The 17,168-nt window shown below is 33.3% G+C and overlaps 1 protein-coding gene across 2 annotated transcripts in view; it reads left to right on the forward strand.

The window, feature by feature from the left end:
- The window catches only part of Dync2li1 (dynein cytoplasmic 2 light intermediate chain 1), a 28,831-nt gene extending 13,105 nt beyond the window's left edge, over positions 1–15,726 (forward strand). The window contains exons 6-13 of one of the 2 annotated variants that reach the window (XM_027934504.2): positions 2,453–2,639; positions 3,732–3,800; positions 4,385–4,462; positions 6,891–6,967; positions 7,520–7,590; positions 10,301–10,398; positions 10,825–10,917; positions 15,436–15,726. In XM_027934504.2, coding sequence (XP_027790305.1) covers positions 2,453–2,639; positions 3,732–3,800; positions 4,385–4,462; positions 6,891–6,967; positions 7,520–7,590; positions 10,301–10,398; positions 10,825–10,917; positions 15,436–15,498 — 736 coding nt within the window. In that variant the 3' untranslated portion in view covers positions 15,499–15,726. The remainder of the gene's footprint in view (positions 1–2,452; positions 2,640–3,731; positions 3,801–4,384; positions 4,463–6,890; positions 6,968–7,519; positions 7,591–10,300; positions 10,399–10,824; positions 10,918–15,435) is intronic. The other variant, XM_071601234.1, reaches the window with a different exon arrangement.
- The last annotated feature ends 1,442 nt before the right edge of the window (positions 15,727–17,168 follow it).

Genomic DNA, 17,168 nt, shown 5'->3' on the forward strand with positions numbered 1-17,168 from the left:
TCATTCCACAGCTTCTTTATAACCTCACTTTGTGAGATCTCGACCTTCCTTTCCCTGGAACTCTAGGGCAGCTGGAACCCATTTCAGGAGAGAGAAAGGGTCAGGGTTATATTGAATAGAGGGAAAGGGAATCATAGGCCTGGAACCAAAGTGGGTTGCTTAATGGTCAAAGAATTCATAGAAAACATTTCACTCTTAATGTAGTTGCTAATCTCAGAGCATTTTTTGACTGGAATTAGTTTGACACATGATTTCTTTTTATTGGACAGAGCCCAGCAACTTGAGAAAATAATATATTGCCAAATGCTATTAGATACTGTTTATCTTTTAAATAACTGCTCATATAATTATAAATGTATTGAACATTTCCACAGACTTCAGATAATTTATAATAGAAAATTTCCTGTGGTCTGATTCCCTGGTGTTTGTTGTTGTTTAAATTTTAGCTGCCATCTGCTATGAAATAAGTTAAAAGTAACATAAGTATTTCCAAAGTAGTGGAAACAAGAATTTTAATCTTGGAAAAAATTGAGCAATCCATTTACCTTTGTTTTGAAACAAAGTTTTTTTTAATTTAAAAAAAAGCATATGTTTATGTTACATACATTTTACTACAATAAAAAGTTAACTATAGTCAATATTTTTTTCAAATATAACCATACTAAAACCCTGAAAATAAAATTAGTTTTTTTACTACTAAAAAACTGTGTTTATTATAGTATTTTATCATCACACAAAACTGTTTATGAGCTTATTAAATTGACATAAAAATGATTGGCTGGACAGTATAATAACAGTGATTTTATAGAAAAATTTGATAACTAATGTCTAAGAGACTATTTTCTGTTTAGAACAACTGCACAGAATATAGTTATTGTTTTGCACAAATTACACAAAATAACTGGTTTGCTTGACCTAAGCAAAAATAACTAAGTAACATATAATTTCTTGCTATGACTCCTAGAAGAATGTTAGCCATATTGATCAAGAATATGCCTGCATACTTATTATGAGCATTTTCTAAAATACTCCTAGGTTTATGTATGTTTGGTTTTTAATGTGACAAATTATTCATAACATAAAATTTACATTTTAGTCATTTTAGGTGTATAATTTGGTCATATTATGTTTGTTCACATTGTTGTGCAACCATCACCACCATCCATCTCTAGACATTTTCATCAACCCAAACTGAAGCTCTCTATCTATTAAACAATAGGTCCCTATTTTCCCCTCCTCCAGTCCTTGCAAGCATCATTCTACTTTCTATGATTCGTTCATATTGTATTGCCTGTGTCAGAATTCCTTCCTATTAAAGATTGACTAATATTCCATTATAGGTATATACTGCATTTTTTTATCCATTTGTTTAACTTGTTCACTGGAAAATTATAGCAATTTAATAAAACCTCAGTTAGAGCAAAACAAGGAAGAAGATTTCTTATGTCTTCTTGTTAGACATCTGCTGTGATTGTTATGGCATATTACACCACAGACCTTTGGGTTGTTTCTAGTATGTGACAATTGTGGATGATGCTGCTGTGAACATTGGTATGCAAATATTTGTCCAAATTCTAGCTTCCAGTATTTGGATATATACCCAGATGGAATTGCTGAATTATATGCTAATTCTGTTTAATTTTTTGAGGTGCTGCCATTGCTGTTTTCCACATAAGCTACACCATTATATATTCCCACCAGCAATGCATGAGAGCTCCAGTTTTTCTATATCCTCAGCAATACTTATTATGTTGAGGTTTCTGTATTCTCATTGTGGTTTGGGTTTACATTTTCCTAATAATTAATGATATTGAATATCTTTTCAGGTGCTTATTGGCCCATTTTTTAAGTGTGTGTTTTTTGGTTGATTAGTTTAGATTTATATTTCATGGGCATGATAGAATACAAATGCATGCAGTGATGGTGGTGGTCTATCTTGTGGTCACAGGTGTGCTTTCAGAGAGGCAGAATGGTATAGCAGGAAGACATGTAATTTTATATCTATGAATTCATGCCTCAGACTTCAGATCCATAAATGGACATGCTAATGTCTTCTAGAAAGGATTGTTGAAAAGATTAAATAAATTGGGTGTTTCCTAGCAAGGCCCATCAATGAATCTATTTCCTTCTTCTTCACCACTCTTAGTCATGTTTTTGCATTCCTTCTTTGGAGCACACAGTAAAATCTGATCTAAACGTGGCATTGTTGGGTCCAATTGCTGGCAGCATCTCTATTTGCACTTCATGCCACTACCAATTTAACACTGAAATATCATTAGAGAAAAGCATTGGAATTCAGAAGACTAAAATTCATATTTTTTTGTCTTAGAATAATCCTATTTTTTTCTTCAGCTATAGTATTGTTATTCTTATATAATTTTCAGTACACTAGGATTTCAAATGGTCATTATTTTGAGTCTTTTTTTTTTTAAGGATGTTTTTCTTTCTTTAGGACATTTTCTATTGTTCTTGTTTTGGATCTTTCAAAGCCAAATGACCTTTGGCCCACTATGGAAAATCTGCTGAAAGCCACAAAAAGCCATGTTGATAAAGTGATAATGAAATTGGGAAAGACAAATTCTAAAGCAGCTTCTGAATTGCGGCAGAAAATGTGGAGTAATATGCCAAAGGACCATCCAGTGAGTTGCTGTGGGTTTATTCCTGGAATCCTAAGTCCCATAACATAGTGAAGATAGCATCACAAACAACTTCTTTAGATTTTTATGCATGACTTGAAATTCATTTGATGTAAATGAATTTGTTCACTGGAAAATTATAGCAATTTAATAAAACCTCAGTTAGAGCAAAACAAGGAAGAAGATTTCTTATGTCTTCTTGTTAGACATCTGCTGTGATTGTTATGGCATATTACACCAGTCAAAAGAAATAGAGTTTTAAAGTAGTAGTTTGATATTGATTTTATAATCTCTGTAAAGTGAAGATAAAAAACAGACTGTGCAAAAGTCACCTGGCAAAGACTAGGTGAAGCTTCCAATTTAAGCAAGAAGTAGAGTTACAACAGTTTTCATCATCACTCTATACTTTACATTTATTTAGTGTCTGTCACATATTCAGTATCTTTTGATTATCTGACAACCAATTAAATCACAAAGTTGCTATAATGGTAATACGGATTCTCTAAATACAATTCTAAGTATCATCATCTAGAAAACTAGAAGCAGCATTTTCTATTGCTCAGAGTTTATATGCCTGTGTCTTACACAGACAGTATTGGAACAAAACGAATCCGTGCAGTATAAACACTATTGCAACAGTCAACACAAAATAGAAAAAAGATTCCTAAAGGTGATGTGTTGCATAAGAAAACAAAAGGGCAGAACATGCAGGTGCTGAGGTTGTTGCTCAGCGGTAGAGTGCTCGCCTAGCATGTGCAAAGCCCTGGGTTCGATCCTCAGCACCACAAAAAAATGAATAAATAAAATAAAGGTATTGTGTCCAACTACAACTAAAAAAAATAAATAAAAATTTTTAAAAGGGCAGAACATGCAAAAGAATATATATCATAGTACTTAAGGGAATTGCTGTTTCTCATTTAATTCTTAAGAAATACAGCTTAGTAAGTGAAGATAATATTGGAACAGATTCTATAGCAAGCAAAATGAACATCTATGAAGAAACTGAAAATGGTATTCTTTTGGAAGTCAATCGAAATTTCTGAGCACATAGCAAGTAATATTTATAACGAATTAATCAAATGCATTTATTAACAGGATCGTGAATTAATTGACCCATTTCCAATACCTCTGGTCATAATTGGAAGTAAATATGATATTTTTCAGGTAATCTCTCCCAATTCCAACTGTTTGTTATACACTCAGAGCTGTGCTTACTTAATGGGGGAGAGGGAAAAATAATGAAGAAATTAAAAAAAATAGCTCTGGGAGGGGTAGTTTAAGGAGTCATACATCTTAAGATTTTGGAAAAGAAAATGTAGTTAGAACAGAGAAAATAAATATAGTGGCTAGAATGGGGATACGAAAGATTTAAAAAATGAGTCTTCAACCCACTGAGAGATAGGACTACTTTCCAACTTTTAAATTAAAGGAAGTAGAAAATTAGTTTCTTCTTATCTGTGCTTGTCAGAGAATCCTTAGGGTATTCTGCACTATAAAATGTGTGCTTATATCTGAATTCTATTGAGCTAAGTGTTTATTAAACAAAGAAAAGATCTGAGAGCTGTAGCTCTAGAAGGCTGCAGCTGATAGAAACAAATATCAAGGTGAGGAATCCTACCCCTCAGGGTGGATTTTAAATAAAAAGAAAGAAAGAATCTACCTCTGATTTAATAATTTGCTCTTCCTGTTACAGATATTTAGTTCTCTCAACTTGTTTTTTTTTTCTTTTTAATAAATGATTTTTATAGGATTTTGACTCTGAGAAGAGAAAAGTAATATGCAAGACACTTCGATTTGTTGCACATTATTATGGAGCATCATTAATGGTTTGTATATTTCCTACCCTTTGGGCTTGAATGGTGTGTATCCAATTTGGAAAAATTAGCACCTTGATGCACAGCTATGAACAATAAACACTTTGCCTAAGATACTTCATCCACTCCCTTCCTGTTGCTACTGCCAAAGACCTCTACATACAGAGTGTTGGGTAGTGTCAGAACACACTCAGCTGTATGGCCTCCCCTCTGTTTGAAGCAAAAGTTCTAAATTGCTTATAGCCATAAATCCCAATAAGTTTTAAGAGAGAAATTGGCTGTGTGTTTATTCATTTTTAGTTTCCATTAAGAATTAGAATCTCTATGCCCTTTAAAAAATTTAGCAATGTTATTTTTTGAGTTAAAAAAAAAGTGCTGTTTGTTGTAGAAGTTAAAAACATGAACTCTGAAATCATCTAATGTTACCTGGGTTCAAATCTCAGGGTGACCATTTACTAGTCATGTGCTTTTAGGTAAGTCACTTAATTTCACTTAAGCCTCACTTTCCTCTGGGGTAAAATGGATAAAAATGTACCTTTTTCATAGAATTCTTGTGAGTATTAACAGAGGGAATACACATGCAATATCTAGCACAATGCCTGGAACAAAGTATTACTCAATAAGTATTGGTTGTTGTAATTACTGTTATCATTATCTTCCATGGCACAATCAAATTTTGCTGGAAATCTTTTAAAGAAAAGGTCTGGTTGGGGAGATGTGGCTTGATGGCAGAGCACTTGCCTAACACATCTCTCTTCCCTTCAAATCAAAGTTTTCAGAGCAACTTAGACACCAGGGTCTAGCCCTTTGCTTTCATGGCTAGACTGTTATGACTGAGAATATATATTTATTATATTATATATATATATATACACAATAGACTTTAAATTTTAATTTTTCAGAACATTCCAAATATGTTTTATTAGATGTTTTCTTAAAATCACCTAATGTTTGAACAGTATTTATTTGAATTGTATTTGCTTATTTATTAAGTTGAACAGTATTTGCTTATATCTTAATTGACAGATTAATTTGGAAATGTTTATTACTATTTAGAAAAAAAATCAGTATAGACAATTTACTCAAAATATGATACTTCCATTATCTAAAAATGAAATGAATTGCTTTGGGAAATAATGAGGCTGTTTTAGATAAGGTGATTGATTTAGCAGCTGAAGGAGTTGAGTTAAACTTTTAATGTTCTCCAAATCCTAATCTCTATGAAACATATTTGTGGTTGAGTTTATTCCTCTCCCATAGAATAAATAATGTAATTAGAATTGTATAATAAATATATTCCAATTAAAATTAATGATTCAATTAAAGTTTTCTCTTTATATATATTTTTAATATTTTTAGTTGTAGATGGACACAATACATTTATTTTATTTATTTTTATGTGGTGGTGAGGTTTGAACCCAGTGTCTCACATGTACTAGGCAAGCACTCCACCACTGAGCTGCAACCCCAGCCCCAATAGTTTTAAACACTTATTAGAAGCATTAAAGTTATTCCAGAGCTTTCTTTTAAATAAATATATCAAATCTTATACATTTGTAATACTTTCCTTGGGAGCCTTATACTTATTCCAGAATGAAGGTTATCTTATAGAATTACTAGTAAAAACTAGAAAATTCATGTCTTTGTTTCATGCATCTTAGTCATTCTGGTTTGGCCAGAATGACATTCTGAATGACTTGGTATCTTTTAAAATGAAAAGATTTGTAAGGTAAACATATGTCCTGATTTTCACTCATGTGAGAGCTTAATTATTAATAGTATCTATCTCCTTTAATCCTCCAAAAATGTTCTGGTGTAGTTATCCTGGTTATATACTAGGTTATATACTTACTTGTTCATTTGGGCAATGCTCTCTCTTATCAGTGACTAGATATAAAACTTGACACCAATGAGAATATTTAGTAGTTTATTTTTCAGGCTCCAAAGGCAATTCAGAAAAGAAGTTTAAAAATCATTTTAGTGAGCTTCAGTGTCATTGGACCAGTCTGCAGCTCCCATGGTGACTGTTTTGAAGGTGGCAATATGCCCTTCTATGTGAAAGTTATTTTTTATATATACCTCTTGTTTTCTAACCAACACAAATGCATGTTGGTAATTTTTCTTTTAGATCATAATAAGAGTATGCACACACATACAGACGTACATTTTTAAAAGTCTTTGACAATAATAGTGATCCATTTGAGTAGCTAAAATGATTGGTGAATTAACACAAGTCTTTTCCACACCATGCACTCATGAAGTTTGAAGAATGAGTTAAAGTGATCAAGATTTCTTTATTCAAATTTTGTTTTGCCCAGTCATATATGTTTGTTGGGCCAATAATTATTTCTGTACTTCTTCAAAGGTTTATTTATTTTACCTGTTTTTGTGATTGAAAGGCAGAGCCTATAATTTATTCTTCTGGATTTTTTTTTTTAAGTTTACCAGTAAATCAGAAGCTCTATTACTAAAAATACGTGGAGTTATCAACCAGTTGGCATTTGGCATTGATAAAAGGTACTGTTAAGGTGTTTCTTATAGTTCTTATTTTATTTGGTATTATTGCCATATCTGATTATTATTCTCTCTTTTTTTTTCCTTGACTGGCAAAGTTCCCTGAATAAAGGGACAATTTCATATCATTTCCTGCTTCTTACATTGCTTAACTGTTTCTCAAATTGTACAACTAAATATTTGTCTGAAACTAGAATAAGTTGATACTATTACACTTTTTGTTCTCTTTCACCGTAATTTAGTAGCCCTCCCTTTATTATTACTCTTACATTAACTTGAAATAGAATTGAAACTTTTAGTATGTTTCTTTCTTAGCTTTGCCATTTCTCTTGGTTTTGATTTAGGTGGTAATGGGTCTGTCATTTCTTTCCCTTTAAAAGTATTCATGCTATACTTTAATTTTTGAAATTTATTAATTTGATACTTACTTGTTCATTTGGGCAATGCTCTCTCTCATCAGTGACTAGATATAAAACTTGACTCTGATGTTTACAGTAGAGTGTGGCAGTATATTTGATTGCTAAACTAAATTAGAATCTTTTCTTCTCTCTGTAGTAAATCAATATGTGTGGATCAGAATAAACCACTGTTTATCACTGCAGGATTGGATTCTTTATGTCAAATAGGTTGGTGAACTTATTAAGATTATTCAGTCTTTTTTTAATTACTTATTGATTTTATCCTACACCATGTGTACTTCATCTCCAATGTACCACCATGTCTGGTTTCATTATCATTATGGTTATTTTGTATGTATTTATTCTGTAAACACAATGTTGATGCACCATGTAGCACATTGACATATTTGTGGTAGAAGGAATGTCACCAGGCTGATTTCTAATCTTTATTCCATTCAAAAAAAGAAAAGAAAAGAAAAAGAAACAAAGAAACACACACCACACACACACACACACACACACACACACACACACTTTTTTTTTCCCTAAGTGATATCCTGATCTTTTACATTTTAGCTTCTTGAGTTTAGAAAAAACCATAAGTATAGGATGGCCAGGAAATTCAAAGCTACATGTTCTAAGTAATGAGCAAATAAGAGATTGAAAGGATTGTACCAATTAGTTGTGTCTTAATTTTTCATCATAAAAATAGGTTGCCTTATCTAAAAGCCATATTTCCTAAACTCAGAGAGTCCATAGTCTTTTACAAAAAAAGGAACTTGAAGAGTTTATATATCAAGCCCCTTATCTTTAAACAAAAGCTGTTTTCTCCGAAAATCTTTGAGCCTTGCAATTCTTTATACTTTGGAGGTGGCATGGTTTGATTTTAACATTCTAATGGGCACTAGTTCTCTATTATAATTCCCATCTTCCATGACCTGTACAAGTGAAGATGACTTGACTTCAAATGTAGAGATCTTTGTAATGAGATTATAGACTGAATTGGAATGAAAGGAATAAAGGTGGTTTTGCCCTACAAGCAGTCATGGAGACTGATTTTTATAATTATAATTAATGCCAATTTTAGTAGTACTGAGGATCACTGTGTGTATTGACAGTAGATAATGCTGCTATCTAGACAGTTGATGAAATATTTTTGCCCATGTAAACATTGGAGATCTGAAAAGGGTTGATAATTATTGAAGTTTTTAACCAAGGAGCTTAGACCTCATCAGACTAAAAACTCTTACTCAATGAAAGGCCATGGAAGAGATGGAAAGACATGCTACAATCTTGGAGAAAATATTTTTGAACCACTTATCTGCCAAAGGACTACTATTTTGACTATTTTTGATATAAAGAACTCAGTTTTTAAAAATCCAAGTAGAAAATGAGTAAAGAAAACCAGGCATGGTGGCACACAGGAGGATCACAAGTTTGAGACCAGCCTCAGCAACTGTCTCAAAATTTAAAAAATTAGAAAGGGATAGGGATGGGGCTCAGTGGTAAAGCACCAATCCCCAGTACCAAAAAAAACAAAAAAACAAAAGAGGAGGTAAGGGGCAAAAGACATGAGCAGACATTTCACTGAAGAGGACATAAAAAGGTGTTTAATATCATTAGTTGGGAAAATGCAAATTGAAACCACTTACCAAAACTGCTAAAATTAAAAATAGTGATACTACCAAATACTGGTGAGAATACCAAAAACTGATCGCTCACACAAAGCAGGTAGAAATATAAACTAGTAGGCCCTCTGAAAACTTCAAAAATTAAGCAAATATATACCATAAGGTTCAGAAATTGCACTAGTGGACATTTTTCCCAGAGTTATGTTCATGAAAAAATATATGTGTTCCTAGCAGCTCTATCTGTAAAACTAACCCCAAACTAGAATTAACCCAGAAGTTCTTCAGTAAGTGACTGGCTAAACACAACGAGTTGCATCTGTATCATAGAATAGTACTCCACTATAAAAAAAAAAAAAAAAAAAAGAACAAACTGTTGATACATACAACCTGGATGAATCTCCAGGGAATCATACTAATTTAGAAAAAGCCTATCAGGGAGGCTTATATACAATGTTACAATTCTACAAAATTTTTGAAATGAAAAAGTTTTAGTGGTTAGATTGGTAGTTGTCCTAGGGTAGAAAAAGGACTGTGGGTGGAGAAGTCAGGGGAGGGCTTAGGAAAGAGTTGAGCATGCCTATAAAATTATGACACAGGGTTCCTTGAGGTAGTAGAAATATTCAGTGTCTGAACTGTGGACCTGATGATAAAATAGTGTAGAACTTAATAAGCACACACATACACACAGAGAGAGAAGAGTACAAATAAAATCTGGAAAAGCTGAATAAGATCAATATATCCTACCAAAGTGGTAAGGAGGTCTTGGAAGATCAACAGTTTTAATAAACATAATGATGAAGACATACAATTTTAAAAACTCAGGTTATAGATAGAAAATTGCTAGGACATAGCAGCAAATTTTATAATTTTTCAAATTAAATTATACAAGCAATATATAAATGCATTCTCCTCATAATAAAGCTAAAATAGTATATATGATACATAAGGATCAAGTTTGTTATATATTTCCAGAGTTTCTATGCATTCACATATATGTGGATATGACATGGAAAAACCTGTTTTACAAGAAAGAAAGAAAGAGAGGGGGGAAGGGAGGGAGGGAGGGAAGGAAGGAAGGAGAAAGATTTGGTGTATTTGGGTATGGGTATAGGGAGTGTAGAAAATGAAAACTGCAGCTTACTCATCACTTCTCGCCTCCTCTTCTTATAGTAGAATCTTCCAGTGGCTTGTTGGACTGGGTAGGAGTAAATTTTATTAATGACTATATTAGGGAGTTGGGAAATGAGTGATCTAAAATTTATATTTTTATGAGATGCAGTCATTTGGAGTAAAGTTTTCAATTTCAGGGTCTCCTCCTGTTTCTGATAATGACATTGGAAAGCTTCATGCCCATTCACCAATGGAATTGTGGAAAAAGGTGTATGAAAAGCTCTTTCCACCAAAGGTATTTATTTCTAATTTTTTTAAAGCAAGAATTTTTAGCACTATTCAACAGTTACAGGAAATATTACTATTTCCTATAACTTACTATGGTAACTTTGTTTTTATCTCTCATGCTCAAAAATTGAGTGAACATTTATTTTAAAAAATCTATTGTAAATAAGGCTCTGTGGAGGTTGAAATATGAGTCAGACATGGGATCTTCTCTGTTTCCAAACAGAGATCTTTAGCTGTTAGAGCAGAGAACAACAGCATCTGAAAGGGGAAAGAGACAAGACAACCTGGAGGACTTTCAAATGGGCCTCAAATGATGATGAAAACTTGACTTAGAATGGCTTCAATGTCAGGATGAGGGTTGGAGCTTGGTTTGTTAGATGGTAGCCATTAAAGAGTCATGGGTGTGAAATGATTTGGAGAATTGTAATTTCAGAGTATCAACACACTAAAAGATATCAAGGACCCAGCACGAGATCCTCAGTATGCTGAAAGTGAAGTTGATGAGATGAGAATCCAGAAGGATCAGGTATTTATTATCCTAAACATTTACTTAATTTCCTTTCATTTTATTACAGAATCTGGAATGCCTTGGGAATTCCTTATTTTTTTTTCAGTGTATTTACCTGTCGTCTTTTTTTTACTTTCAATATTATTTAAATATTACATCTGCACTGTAGGAAAAAATCCTGATATGCATAAAGAAGTAGTTTAAAAATCACCTGTCATTCCACCACCCAGAGATGACTTAATGTTCATGTATCTTTTTTCAGTTTTCTGATTTTTTTAATGTTAAAGATGGGTAGTGATTCTTACCTGGTTGCTGAGAAACTTTCATAATATTCTTTCTCATGTGATTATCTGAAAGGTTTTGTTTTTCATTAGGACATTCAGACTTACCTATACTTTGCTAATACTAGAAAAATTATCTTGTCCAGTTAAGGACTTTAGTCTGAAAGCACATAAACATACCTGACAGAATATAGTATCTATGCTTAAATTTAGAGGCTGCCATTCCATAAATGCCTACATAGTCCGTTTTTTTTAAATTTTTTTTTTACTTGGTGATGGACCTTTATTTTATTCATTTATTTATATGTGGTATTGAGAATTGAACCTAGTGCCTCACACATGCTAGGCACACGCTCTACTACTGAGCCCCAGCCCCAGCCCTTCATAATCCCATTTTTTTTAAATTTTATTTTTGCCTTTATACATGTACTTTGGGGGTTATTTTTTGTATTACAATTCTTATTACACATATATACCACAACTTTTCATGTCTCTGTTTATATATATAAAGTATGTTGACACCAATTCGAGTCTTCATACGTGTACTTTGGATAATGATGTCCATCACATTCACCGACCTTGCTAGTTCCCTGCCCCTTCCCTTTTCCTCTCACCCCTCTGCCCTATCTAGAATTCATCTAATCCTCCCATGCTCCCCATCCCTACCCCACTATGAGTCAGCCTCCTTATATCAGAGAAAACATTCAGCATTTGTTTTTTGGGGATTGGCTAACTTCACTGAGCATTATCTTCTCCAACGCCATCCATTTACATAGTCCCATTGCAATATACAAGTCTGATGTAAGAAAGCAAGAGTTGGTAAGTTACCAAGACTCAAATAATACACTTAGACTTTTCTCAGATCTCCCCTTAGTTTGATAAAATAAAACACTGCAGAGTCAGCAAGCACTCTAAATTGAAAGCCCTGACAGCCTGTGTGACTCAGGCAGTCACACTGTTGCAAAGGTAACTTGAAGGCAGCTGTCTGCTGGGAGCTGTGACCTGGGTATTTTTCGTAGCACTCTATTTTCACCATAAGGAGTCGCAGAAAAGTAAGCAAAAATTTAATTTAAAAGTAGCCTGGAAGACTTTTGAAAATGATGTCATGACTATTTAGAAGGTTTTGTAGCTATAGCAAGTTGAGAAGCATTTGGAGAGACTGTAAAATGACCTCACATAACCCTTGTTATGTGTACCCTGTTATAACCCTTGTTATTACCCTTATATATGTACCCTGGCTGTAGAGATCTGTTGGAAGTCAACCCTGGATTAATATTTAGGAGTCAATGATTAACTTCCATTATTGATGAGTATCTCTTTATATTGCATAGTGACCACATTTATTTTGTTAACCTGCGTAGGTATTATTCAAGGACGAGGTTACTTCTGAGCATTGTGAGTGTTCACGTTGAAAGCTATCTTCCCTAAGGGAACTGAGAGGCAACCCTGCGGTGCGGGTATCATTCTTCACTTGACTCTGGTACCTCACTGCTATTAGATCAATAATTGCTATAATCTACTTTAAAAATATACATTAGCTAGATTTTTTTAAGCCAACCTAAAAAGTAATAATAATTTTGCCTCTTAGCCAATTTCATTCTTGTTTTGGCAGATGAATTGATTTCATCTTGCACACAGGATTTACATTCCTTAATAAATTTATGCATTTGTTTTAAAAATACTGTAATGATTACTATTTAATGCTTTCATTATTTAATTGATATCTAAAATTTGACATTCTGATGTCCAGAATTTTAAATTTTAATACTATTTCATATGCTTTCAAAGGACCATAAGTTGTTTCCAATTGTGTGTTGATATACACAGCTGACTTAAGACAATTCTCTAAAGATTAATTTTGGAAGATTCCTATCGATTTCCCTCTAAACATTTAAATATACACTCATTTTTATGTAGGCAGTATGGAATCACTGCTAGTTTTATTGATACAGCCTATAGAAGAAATCGTCCACATTTGGTGAAAGTCTAGCCAGTTGTCTATTGCTCTTTCATCACATTTCCTTTGGTCTTTTAATATGATTATTGCTACATAAAATTTTTCAGTGAAAGTAGCATTATACTCTTTAGATTTTATTTGATTTGACATTCAGAACAATGATATTCATTTAAAAGGAAAAAAAATGATTTACCTACTTCTAAATTTTAAAAAACCATGGTGTTCCAGAATTACATAAAAGTGTGTCCCGGCTTTGAAGATACCTGTAAATCAGTCTAGTCTGTGTGTTTTGTGCCTGCGTACCTTTAATCCAAACAGTTGCTTCTGATTCTTTTTCTTCTTGGGATGAGAATGGTGCCGTATTTCATTAAAATATAATGAAATGACCCATGAGTGAGGACTGGCCCTAGCTTGCAGGAGACCAGATATTATCCTCCTCTTGACACTCCCCCATACCTATGCCCTATTATAAATGGTCTAAATAATTATCAGAAATATAACAAAATTATTTTCATGGCCTCTAAGTTTTTGCAGTGAAATTAGACTGCACCATTTCTAGGATAGAGAGGCACATTCATGACTTCCATTCAGTTTCTCCAACACTCAAGCCTCCAAAAAAGCCCCAAGTCCTGTTGAATCATTAGGCAAAAAAGATGTATCCATATCCTACCCCCAAATCATCTGCCAGTGGAGAGGAGGCGTCCCGCGGCAGTGTTCCTTAATATCTCATTATTGTAAGTCTCTGTAATAAAGTTGTTCTTTTATGATTGCTGTCCAGAATCTGTCTTGCTCCTTGTCCCTACAGATGCATGGAGATCCTCCTGACCTGTGAAACCAGTCCTCACAGGTCAGATTGTAGGAAAACCCCTTTTATCTTTTCTGCAGTCTAAGGGTCTCTCCTGATTCTATCTCTGAGGTCTGTCTTTTGCCACATTTCACATGAGCACAAGAAAACACTCCAGTATTTTTTAGTTTTTAAAATCCCTCTAGTTTTAAAGCATTCTTGATTTTAGGGGATATGAATATGGAAAGCATTTGCTGAACCTTTCTATCCCTTTTCTATATTTTTGTTTAAATTAAAAAAGAGTGGGGGGGGGGGCAGGCACATTTGTGCAGTCTGTAATCCCAGCAACTCAGGAGGCTGAGGCAGGAAGATTGCAAGTTTGAGACCAGCCTCAGCAGCTAAGCAAGGCCTTCAGCAACTTATCTTCAGCAGGGCCTATCTCAAAATAAAAAATAAAAAGTGCTAAGGATGAAGCTTAGTTTATGGTATATCACCTCTGGTTCAATTCTCAATACAAAAACAAAGTAACTAACTAACTACATACATACATACATACATAAATACATACATAGGAGATAGCACATGGAAGTATCCTACCTTCTCCCTAGCTATTTGCTGTTATCAGGTGACATATGTCCACCATTGTTTTTGCTGGCTGCTTAGGAAGCCATTTGTGAATGAACACTTGAGGTATTTAATCCTTCTTTACTGGGGGACATCTAAATTGTTTCCAGTGGTGTGCTGAGATATATAAGCAATGAGACACACGCTCCCAGCATCTTGGGAGGCTGAGGCAGGAGGATTGTGAGTTCAAAGCCAGCCTCAGAAGCATAGCAAGGCTCTAAGAAACTTAATGAGACCCTGCCACTAAATAAAATATAAAAAGGGCTGGGGATATGGCTCAGTGGTTGAGTGCTCCTGGGTTCAACCTCCAGTACCAAAAAAATTTAAATTTAAATTAAAAAAAAAAAAAAAAAAAAAAAAAATATATATATATATATATATATATATATATATATATATTTATATATACACACACACATAAATCAATGAGCATTCTTCCATTTATATCCTTGTATACCTCTCTATAATTCTGTATGATAAATTTCTAAAAGTAGAATATCTGGTTCAAAGATTATATACATCTTAAATGTTGATATTTTGCTAACTTCAACTTCAGCTTTGAACAGCAAATTAAAATGAGATCAATATTTAAAGTATGACAGATGCTACATTTTATTAGTTAAAAGACAATTTGTATGATATATGAAATATATAATTTTGTATGAAACTTTAATAAATTCATTTCTGTTTAGATTACACAGAAACTCTGAAGACTATTTCTAGAAAATTGATCTTTAGTACAATCACTTATAAAATAATTATCAACAAGCTTTGAGAATGATAATGCTAGAAAGAACACATTGTTTTATCTAAAAATGCTAAGGCAGCTTTAATATGTCTACTTGAATTTATAAAATTGATTTTTCTTAAATAATACATTTTTGTTTTAGGAACTGGAGCAATACAAGAGAAGCTCTTCAAAGTCTTGGAAACAAATTGATCTTGATTCTTGACTTAATTCAACTATTGTGTATTTATTTCTTCTTTCCCAAATCCAAGTAAGATTATTAAATATTGTGTCATTATGTGACAAAAGTTAAGATGTGTAATTTGTTAGAAGAAAAGCTGAAGTTCTTGTTCTTTTGCAACTCTCTGGATATTCTAAAATATTTTCGAAGGGGAAAAATTGTGTGACTACATATAATATATTTTTGAAAAATAAAAGAATCTTTTATTATCTACCTCTAACGTGTAAGTAGTATAGACCTAAGTAAGCATGTATACATATCTGCTCATGTTTTTAGGAAAGCAAAAGTATTTGGTTTTAAAAATAAGTTCAAGTGCCCATGTTGGATACGTGGTATATTCAGCTGTAGCTGGTTTTACCCTCAAGAGTGAAGGACTATTTAAAATGGACACTCCTGGGTCCTCACATCAAGAGATCCTGAATCAATTGTCTGGAATGGAACATTTTAAATCAGCATTCCTCTGTGAGACTGACTCACTTATTTAAATATCACTTTTTGCAGAACAGGCAAATTTAGGGGAGATAAACTATCAATAAGTAAACCAAAACTTCATTTGTTGGGGATAACCAGGATCATGTCCAAGGTAGTATAACCTTTAAGAAACCTTCCCAGTTATGTGGATTTGTGTGCTTGCTAGCCAACTTTAATTTTAAGAATGTTTGCTATCGTTAATCAGGAAAGTTATTCTTATTGTTCTATTTCCACATACAAAATACATTGACTCTAATGTGCCCTGCATCTACCTTCAAAAAAGCACATGTACCAGCTCCAAGAACACTCAGACTGACCAGTGGCATCTGAGTAGATATCTGATTACTGCCAACCAATAGGACTTCACAAACTATTTGCAGCACACATAGTTCTGACACTCTTAAGAACAGGATTTTTAGCATGTTTCTAAAGAATCTCAGTTTTTTGGGGGTTTTTTTGGGTTTTTTTTTAGTTAATACATAACAGTAGAATATATTTTGACATATATTATACATATATGGAGTACAACTTCCCATTCTTCTGGTTGTACATGATGCAGAATTACATTGGTCATGTATTCATATATGAACATAGGAAAGTAATGTCCTATTCAAGGAATCTCAGTCTTTTTAAAATATTTTTTTAAGTTGTCAATGGACTTTACTTTGTTTATTAATATGTGGTGCTGAGAATCAGAACCCAGCGCCTCACACGCTTGAGGCAAGCACTCTACCACTGAGCCACAATCCCAGCCCAAAGAATGTCAGTCTTAAGAACAGTTAGATTCCCTGCCTTTTTGCAGTCGAGAAAGAGCTCCCTTTAAATTCACAGTGAACAATATGATCTCAGAAATATCACTGACTTGGTGGGAAGAAAAATCCTATTCCCCAATAGTAATAGGAATTTTTATTATATAATTTGATTTTCTTACATATTACTGTCCATTTTTTACTTGAGACACAAACTGTCATATGTTGAAAGCCATTGTGTTTTCCTACGATGCTATCACTAACATTTAATAGCTTGAAGTCACGTGTGATGTCAATTTTCCAAATGTTTCTGAGCTAGAATGAAATTCATCTGCATATGAATAGCAGCAAATGTTTCCACTTACCTTGTACACCCATATCTTTAGTAAGTTGAAATCAGTGATTTCAAAAGAGATTCCTGTGGGACTCTCTTTG

Source organism: Marmota flaviventris, chromosome 14 (assembly GCF_047511675.1).
Source record: "Marmota flaviventris isolate mMarFla1 chromosome 14, mMarFla1.hap1, whole genome shotgun sequence".
NCBI classification, from domain to species: Eukaryota; Metazoa; Chordata; class Mammalia; order Rodentia; family Sciuridae; genus Marmota; species Marmota flaviventris.